Here is a 9,733-nt window from a genome sequence, read left to right as displayed (position 1 = left end):
ACACATATTATGTAAACAAACTTTTATTTTGGATGTGTTAATGGTTTGACAGCACTCTTTTTTGTGTGTGTATATATTTGGTTTGGAAAAGGAGTTTGTCTTGGTGAGTAATCGGAGAAACTTATTTTCAAAACTTGAAATTTTTACTTTTTTTTAATGATTATTTACTTTTATTAAAAATGTTGGATCTTTTTCACAAATATATATTTTAAAAATGCCCAACGTGCCATACTGACCATCAAACCTTTTATATTATGGCGCTTACAAATGGTATATTTTAAAATATTTCCTACTGTTGGAGTTCTCTTTCCACTTCTGTAATATCTGTGTTGGCTATTAAATAAAATGTGTTTTTGATGAAACTCTGAGTTGTTTGTGTGTAATGGAATAATAATTATTCTTAAATTGTTTGTACAAAAACAAATGAATTTGCTGAAAATGTGCTCATCCTCAGGTCAGCCAAGATAAGGATGAGTTTGTTTCTTCATCAGATCTGAAGAATCACTTGCTCACCAAAACATCCTCTGCAGTGAATGGGTGCCGTCAGAATAAAAACATCACAATAATCCACAGCACTCCAGTCCATCAGTTAACATCTGGAGAAGACAAAATCTGAGACAAGTCCAGCATTAAGATGTTTTTAATCCATAATAACGCTTCCTCCAGTGAAAAAGTGCCTGTTGTCTCTCACATCAAAATCCAGCCACATATTTGTTTAGAGCTGTTTTGTCTTGTAAACGCTGCTTGATCTGCAGATTTCTCTCCTGATTCAGACCAGAACACTTTTTCACTGGAGGAGGAGTTATTATGGATTAAAAACGTCTTAATGCTGGACTTGTCTCAGATTTTGTCTTCTCCAGATGTTAACTGATGGACTGGAGTGGTGTGGATTATTGTGATGTTTTTATCAGCTGTTTGGACTCTCATTCTGACGGCACCCATTCACTGCAGAGCATCCATTGCTGAGACACTGATGCAGAGACACATTTCTACAAACCTGATGAAGAAACTGATTTCCGTTTCAATGTGTTAAACAATTAAACATAACACAACTTGAATTAAAAGGGATACAAATTTTCCAACGTAATAACTGGACACGACTTATATTAATGAGGTAAGGTCACGTGACAAACATCTGCCTGCACCTATTCAAAGTATTTAGTGTTGAATAACGACAACTGTTACCATTACTATGATAAATAAATAAAATACCGAGTAAATAGTACACATTCAGCCGTGTTTAGTATCTAGTATTCAATCCTGTGTGGGGCTCCTGTCCCTTTAAATTTCTTCGTGTTTTTCCGGAGAGTCTCGGAGAGGTTCGCCGTCTAAAGCGCTGCTGCAAGGAGGGCAGTGACCGTGTTTTTGCAGATATCTATCATTTCTCGGGTTAAGTGGGAGCTGTGGCATAATAAAATACATTTACGGCCGTGAAGTGAAGTAACCTTCCTCTCCACAAATGCAAGCTATTAAATGCGTGGTGGTCGGCGACGGGTAAGTAGTGTTTTTGGGAGCGGATGGAGAGCAGCATCCTTGGAAAAGCCGTGTGGGGTATTGCAATGCATCCATGCCTAGTTCTGGCCTTTGCATTTTATTATTTTCTCAGCGTAATATCCTCTATTTGATCCTAAGCGTGTGCATGCGTGCAGAATGCATGCACAACTGTAATATAATCGCAATCTGTATAGCTATTGTAATGCGCATCACAGCGTGATACATTATTAATTGTTTCGTGTATTGTTTTAATCGCTAATGCACGTGCGGCTGGCAGCATGCATTGTTTATTAGACATTAAATGAACGGGCTTTGAACAGAAATGTGTCATTTTCGTGCACGGTATCAGAGTGTATTGCATTGGGTGTTGAATGGCAAAAGACTGAAGCAGAAGCGCTATGGTTACCACTCCCTCTTTTAGCGTGCACGAGAAGTGTGTGGAGCGCGTGCATGTGAGCGAGTCATTCCGCGAGTCGGTTCTTTTGAAGAACCGGTTCAGAAGCATGATTCGCAATTATTAAAGGCATAAATGCTCACTTGAATTGTAATTTCTGTAATCTCAGTACTGAGTCAATTCATCTTTTTTTTTTTTTTTTAATGTCCACTTGTTAAAGAATTTCGGTCTGCTACTAAATCCAATTTAGACACTTATTTCACCATGTGTGATATATTCTGTTACTTTTCTCATTGTAAACATAATAGAATATATAGGAGATGTATTTATGTTATCAGCAAGCTATTATATTCATAAATGTAAATTTTCTGCAACATTAACCAAATTACATAATTTTCTTTGTGACTTTAACTAGCTAATTATGACTCTTAAAAACATTAGCAACAGGAAAAGTGTCAGATTTGGTGTAAATTATGTCAAATCAAATTCTAATACAAAAGAAAAGAAAAACAATGAAAAAAGATGGTATATTAGCATCTTGATAAATAACACATTTTGTGCATTATAAATCAATAAAAGAACATATTTAAGGCTTTTTACAGCAATCCCGTCTGTAATGTCTTATTTCTGTTAATGTGATCAGAGCTGGGCAGATTACGTACAAACTGTAACTCGTTACTGATTACATGACAACAATTGGAGTTAGTAACGTAATCCATTACATGATTTAGGTAATATAATCAGACTACTTTTCGATTACCTTTGAACTCTTGTTTTTCACATTGATTTAAATAGGATCAGGATCAGGATCAGGATCAGGATCAGGATCAGGATCAGGATCAGGGGAATCTCAGGGGTTCTTCAGATAAACATATAACAGGTGGAAGAGGATCAGGTTACAAAACATGGTGACAGTCATAATTCAAATAAAAATGAATGTTCATCAGTAGCTGATGGTTTTTGTGAATCCAGTGGTCAAATGCTGTATCCTCCTGATTAATGACTGATCTCTGTGTGAATGTCCACAAATCTGGAAGACTTGGAGTATATATAAGCAGTATAATATCTGAGAAAGAAACATTTAAAAAGTTCAAGTGGGTTTATTCAATGCCTGTATACATTTGTGGGTTATGAATTTTCCATATATAATTGATAATATACCTTTTAATAATATACCAACATCATTATCATAGAGCACATATTTTTAATTTCAATATTTGTATTCTTTTTAATGTAAACAGTTCCAACAAATCAGTCAGGTGTTGATTTGAGAACCGCTCGTGTTTGAGTCATTCATTCCACTCGAACGAACAAATCTTCTCTCAGTGTGTGTGTGTGTGTGTGTGTGTGTGTGTGTGTGTGTCCTCGGGCGAGTGTGAATCTGGGACAGGGTCTGTCACTATCTGACATACTAACACTCACATAAAGAGCAGCACTAACTGCTTTTACTTGATGCAACTTATTCATCATATAATGTTCTGACCTGTAGTGCTCTTTTCTCCATCATTTCCTCTGCATCTGTGGGTTTTATATGAATGCACAGTAATGCATCTCAGAAACAGCCAGCTGAGCTGTGGTGTGTGTCTGTGTGTGTTTTCTCAGGGCGGTGGGTAAAACCTGTCTGCTGATCAGCTACACCACAAATGCCTTCCCCGGCGAGTACATCCCTACAGTGTGAGTATATACTGTGCATCTGCTTTAAAAACTAACACAAATGGAGCACTTTATTGAACCTTTAGACAAAAATAAAAGCAAAAAAACAACAAAAAGTTGTTTGTGTCATATTTAATGCATCAGGTTTTTATGGCTTATACAGTCTGATATAGTGAGAAAATGATGCTTGCAATGTAAATTAATTAGATCTTTATAACAGTAGAGCAGATACTGACTCTGGAAGGTGTTTCTGAGGAATTGCTTGATTTGTCACAGAGATGAACGAGTGCTCAGGGGTTGATGGATCGGAGCAGAAGTCGGTGTCTGATGCCGTTTGTCTCGTTCTGAATGTTTTGTGATGTTTTATTGAGCATTATGTCAATGTGCTTTTTCAGATTTGACAACTACTCTGCCAATGTGATGGTCGATGGCAAACCAGTGAACCTGGGCTTATGGGACACAGCAGGACAGGAGGACTACGATCGCCTTCGTCCGCTCTCGTACCCGCAGACGGTGCCTGCCTTCACTTTCTTATTCTCCACACATCAACATATAGAACTCTTTATGTTAGCAGAAGTTTTTTTTCTTTAATATCATTTCAAGCATTCTTTAGAATTTAAAAAATGTACTTGGTTTTTTTCAGCTGCTTTACACACGTTTTCAAAACTTTTCCTCTTTTTTTCAAAACTTTACACAAAATGCAAAACACCTCACATCTCTTGCAAAACGAAGCACTGCATTCAAAATATCACAAACATCTCAAAAGCAAACATTTGCAAACACCTTTGCCGTAATATTAATTCCTGTTAGATTTGTGTGTGTTACATAGAGAACTGTGTGTTGTGTTTTGCAAAAAGTGTTTTATGAAACTGAAAACTGAGTCAAAGTCTAAGAATCAGTGTCTGGTTTTGCAGATTTAAGCACACACCAAAGTGAGTGACAGCTTTCAGAAACTGTGTGACAAGTATAATAATACTAATTATTAATTAAAACATTATTATCTTACAAATGGTTATGAAAAGCAAAAACACTATGAAATGCATGTTTTGTGAGAAAGTGTGACGTGCTCGAGCGAAACAGACTCTATTTTTGGAATCAGCTCATCTAAATGAGTAGGAAACAAGTATTGGATTTCCTTCAGTGCTGTAATTGAAATTGGTTGCAAATATATAAAACAGCATTTTCCCTCTGTTTTCTCCACAGGATGTGTTTTTAATATGCTTTTCACTGGTGAGCCCAGCATCCTTTGAGAACGTTCGTGCAAAGGTAGGGGCAACTCATTTTTCCGTCGTGTTTGAAAGCACAGCATGTAAAGCAGACACAAACACAACACTGACAGCAGAGCGTAATATAATATAAGTATGTTTCTGTGCTCCAGTGGTACCCCGAGGTGAGACACCACTGCCCCAACACACCCATCATCCTGGTGGGCACCAAACTGGACCTGCGGGATGATAAGGACACCATAGAGAGGCTGCGGGACAAGAAGCTGTCGCCCATCACATACCCACAGGGTCTGGCCATGGCCCGAGAGATTGGTGCGTACCGAGAACATCTGTGCATGCATTAATGCAGTTATTGAGTGAGTGGGACGCTGGTTATGCTGGAGTGGGACACACAGAGATGCCCATTGTCTTAGAAACACAATGACCGTTCCCCATCAGCTCTTTGTGCTGCCAGAAGCCTGAGGGTCAGTGTTTCTCAAAGCCTGACTTCTGCAGGACCAACACCTCTTAGAAACATTTGGGGTCGGGAAGATTCGAAATGAATGCTTTTATTCAGCAATGATGCATTAAATTGATCAAAAGTGACATTTATAATGTTGCAAAAGATTTCTGTTTTAAATAAATGCTGTTCGTTTGAACTTTCTATTCATCTGTGAATCCTGAAAAATAAAGTCACAGTTTCCACAAAAATATTGTGCAGCACAACTGTGTTCAACATTGATAATAATCAGAAGAGCAGTAAATCAGTATATTATTATAATTTCTGAAGATCATGTGACACTGAAGACTGGAGTAATGATGCTGAAAATACAGCTGCAGATCACAGAAATACATTACAGTTTAATGGATACTCACATAGAAAACAGATATTTTATATTGCAATAATATTTCACAGTTTTTACTGTATTTGGTTACACAAGGTGTCCTTGTTACAGAGTAGTTATACATTTAAGTACTGAGTAATATTAACTACATGGACTTACTATATGGTTACAATTAGGGTTTGGCTTAGGGTTACTTGCATGTAATTATGCATAATTAAGTGTTATTATAATAGTAAGTACATGTAACGTGTAACAAGGACACCTTAAAATAAAGTGTTAGCCTGTATTTTTGATCAAATAAATGCAGCCTTGGATGAGCATAAGAAACTTCTTTCAAAAACATAAATAAATAAATAGAGAGTAAAAGAGAAAAAGAGAGTAGGGCTGCGTGATTTGTTGAAAATATTTTCAAAAAATTATAAAAATGATTATTTATCAGTATGGCAATAAAAAAAATTATAAAATAAAAAATAATATCTACCTATCTAGTATATATTGTGTTTGGTTTTATTTATATTAAATAATAATAATAATAATAATAACTATTATTATTATTATAAAAAATATAAATAAAAACAAAACAAGAAATATTACTATTGTAACATTTCCCTGTTAAATAAAAAACTATAGTTAAAATTAATTAAAAATAAAACTATTTTATTTTACATTATATACAAATCACTACAGTAATATTTATGGCTGTGTTAATCTCTCATTTTTCAAACGATCCATCACCCTTTTATTTTGACAGAATACTCCAGGGTGTCCTTAAAACTTCTCATTTGTATTATAATATTATAAGAAGTGTTATATATAATATAAGAAGTGTGTTGTGTTTGTGCCGCAGGAGCTGTGAAGTATCTGGAGTGCTCTGCTCTGACGCAGCGCGGGCTAAAGACTGTATTTGACGAAGCCATCCGCGCCGTCCTCTGCCCTCCACCCGTCAAAAAACGTGGCAAACGCTGCACTCTCTTCTGAGCGAAAGCCGCGACAGCCTCGTAAAACTACAAGATTTTTAATCAGCGTCTTGGGAAATATACTGTCCTCCTCTCACAGGTTCAGTGCCAGCCGTCCATCAAGCTCTAATGCACATCACATGTATATGAACCATCGGTAGAGGGAAACCTCCTGCTAGATGGCCTTTGCTTTTCACGGCCTCGCGCGCCCGGAGACGTCATATTCCATTTCATATCGTTTATATGAGAAGTTTTAGTGGTACAGTGTAATTGTTGACATACTGTAAGGAAGTGTTTGTTGATGTTGTAAAGGAAGACGGGGAAGTTCTGTTGATTTAGACGGTCTTGTACAAAGCTAACCATTGGCAGTATTAGTTCACGACCCATTTTACATCCAGAGCGAGTCAAACCGGATATTCAACGAGAAAGACATGCTGCAAATGTTTGGATTGTGAAAAGCCTACACTGTAAAAACAACTAATAAAAAGTTGAGCAAACTTAAAAGTTTAAGGCAGCTTCAGCAGATTTGAGTTCTCAACTTCTTGTTTTAAGTTTATACAACTCAAAAATCTCCTAAAAAACAAGTTGAGAAAACTCAAAAATCTGCTGAAGCTGGTTGCCTTAAACTTTTAAGTTTGCTCAACTTTTTAAATTTTTTTACAGTGTAGCTGTAAAATCAAGTTCAGTTTTGTACCCAGCTAACAAAAATGAGTTCTAAGGACGTTTTGCTAACGTTCCCAGTAAGTTATGAAAACATTATTTCTGAGCATTTTTTTAATGCAAACGTCAAGGGAACATTCCATTTTATTATTTTCCAAACATTATGAAAATTATATTTTTGAATGTTTTCTGAACGTAACATTTAAAAAAAAGAATGTTTCAAATCAAACATTCCTTGAATGATGTATAATAACATTTGTGTGCTACATTTTGTGTTTTGATTGACTTTGAACACTGCAACAATGTTACAGAAGAACTTTACCAGATAACAATCTTCTCAGAACTTTAACACTAATATTCTGGCTATGTTGTTATTACAGGCAACACTCCATTTTATAATTTTGCAAACATTATGGGAATGTTATTTTGAATGTTCTAAACTAGTATCATTAAAAAAAACTAAAAAAGTTTCAGAAATGTTTCATGAACAATGTATAAACGGTTTGGTGCTAATGTTTTAAGAACACTAATAAAGATCAGATAACTCTGAATGAACCCTGTAATATTACTGGAAGAACCATTCATAACTCTGCCAGAACGCTTTCTGTTAGCTGGGTTATATTTTACTGAGAGATTTTGATCTTTGGAATAATCCTGCACTGCATGAGCAGATACGTGCATTAAGAACTCCGTTTGATCTCATGTGGACTTTAAAGCCTCATGCATTCATGAACACTAGATGTTTTCTTTAATAAACGCTGGAGAAGGAAATATCGTCGTATCTGCGGTTAGTGAATACACTGGTTCTGGATTTTCTTTTCTAGTTTTTTATGTACAGATGAAGCACTGCTGAAGGGTTTTATGGTACAGCTTCACGATCTCAAACCTCTGCGCTCTGTCTGAACAAATGCCCATCATCATCGGTGTGTGTGTGTGTGTGTGTGAGAGAGACCTGCATGCCACGAGCCGAAGCCTGAGTGTGTCTGTGACTGAAGGACATGCATGGGCATTTGTCTCTCTTTGGAAAGCTTGTTTAATTCGTGTCTGCATGTGTTGGGTTCGAGTCGAAGTGATCACATCCTGCATCGGTGCTCCAGCACTTCCTTTCTTTGTAAATAACTCAACATGGACAAAAGAAGAAGATCTTCACAGCTGCCAAAAGACATTTCCATGATGTAAGATAGTATATTTACACAAAAATGTTTTAGATGAGGAATGCATTAATTAATAAATCTATTTATGTTTTACCCTTACTCTGACTCTCTGCTCTCATTCATTGGAATAAAAGACAATAAAAGTGTAATAAAATCTAACGCACAAGTCTTCTGAAGCCAAACAACAGCTTCATGTGAGGAACAGACTGAAATTAGTGTTGTTTGTGAACTATTCCTTTAATATGTCCATTTGCCATGCTTTTAAAATCAAGTTTATGAAGTTCAGTCACAGTAAATACATTTCTCCTGGTCTGTTGAGACCTTTTCATTAAAATAAATTGCACTATTGTTGCAAAATGTGAACTATATTGCATCCAGCAATATATTTAGTGTTGGATATATAACTACGTAATATTATATTTTCTATATCGCAAACCTCAGCTTGGTTGTTTATATCGTTGGAAAATGTAAATGATATTAATATTCAGCTCTAATCTGCTAAATGTGACTATAAGGCATGAAGATATGATATTATGAACATCAACAGAAACTATTATAAACATCACGATTTTCTGTAGAGCTGTTTTAAAATAATGTAAATTGTAAAAAGTGCTATATAAATCAATTTGGCTTGACTTAGAAATTAAAAGTCCAAAATTTGGTCAGGAAAATCTGGATTAAATCATGTGTATCAGGGTTATGATCATAAAAAAAAAGAAAAAAAAAAAGTTGAAATGAAATACATGTTAACTGAAATAAAAGAAAATATATATATATATATAAAAAAAAATGAATGAAATATTTTATTTCATTTAAAAAAATATATATATTAAACTTATTTGATTTCATTTAGTGGCCAAGGCATCATTTCTAATTTTCTTTTAGTTTGACAAAACGGAGACAAAAATTACTATATAGATAAAAAAAACAAAAAACAAAAAAACTAATTGAATAGACAAAAACACAACAAAATTACTAAAACTATAACTAAAATTAAAATGAAAACAAATTATATATAAAAAAAATATATATATAAAACAGAAACCAATGAATAATAATAAAAGCTGCAACAGTATATGAATGATACTAAAATAAGAGCCATGTATGTTGATCTCTACAGGCCTTACATGATACAGCAGCATTACAAATTAACTGTATTGTCATGGCAACTGGATGTGGATAGAAGCTGAGACCTTCAGGCTCTCATGAGGACCGTATGAGCTCATTAAAGCAAGGCTTCGTTATACAAAAACAGAATTTCTGTAATCATTTACTCTAAATTCCAAAGCGGTTTGTGCAACACAAAAACAGATGTTCAGCAGAATGTTCGTGCTGCTCCTTTCCATAACAACAATGCCACTATAACAGCAGA

At 35.2% G+C, this 9,733-nt stretch overlaps 1 protein-coding gene across 1 annotated transcript; it reads left to right on the top strand.

The window, feature by feature from the left end:
* The first annotated feature begins 1,306 nt into the window (after window positions 1–1,306).
* Window positions 1,307–8,460, top strand: LOC306852536 (ras-related C3 botulinum toxin substrate 3-like). Its single transcript, XM_079389441.1, has 6 exons — window positions 1,307–1,494; window positions 3,491–3,562; window positions 3,937–4,054; window positions 4,745–4,807; window positions 4,920–5,079; window positions 6,439–8,460. The coding sequence occupies exons 1-6, from the start codon at window positions 1,460–1,462 to the stop codon at window positions 6,567–6,569; spliced, it is 579 nt and encodes a 192-aa protein (XP_079245567.1). The 5' UTR covers window positions 1,307–1,459; the 3' UTR covers window positions 6,570–8,460.
* Window positions 8,461–9,733: the final 1,273 nt, after the last annotated feature.

Source organism: Barbus barbus (assembly GCF_936440315.1).
Source record: "Barbus barbus genome assembly, chromosome: 32".
Lineage (NCBI taxonomy): Eukaryota > Metazoa > Chordata > Actinopteri > Cypriniformes > Cyprinidae > Barbus > Barbus barbus.
The sequence above is the reverse complement of the archived record's forward strand: the minus strand, read 5'-3'. Positions and strand labels throughout refer to the sequence as shown.

Bases quoted from the DNA above. Each gene is read 5' to 3' on its own strand.
- LOC306852536 (XM_079389441.1), top strand. From the start codon at position 1,460: ATGCAAGCTATTAAATGCGTGGTGGTCGGCGACGG. The intron at 3,563-3,936 runs GTGAGTATATAC...GTGCTTTTTCAG, and splicing joins GGCGAGTACATCCCTACAGT to ATTTGACAACTACTCTGCCA. The intron at 4,808-4,919 runs GTAGGGGCAACT...TCTGTGCTCCAG, and splicing joins TTGAGAACGTTCGTGCAAAG to TGGTACCCCGAGGTGAGACA.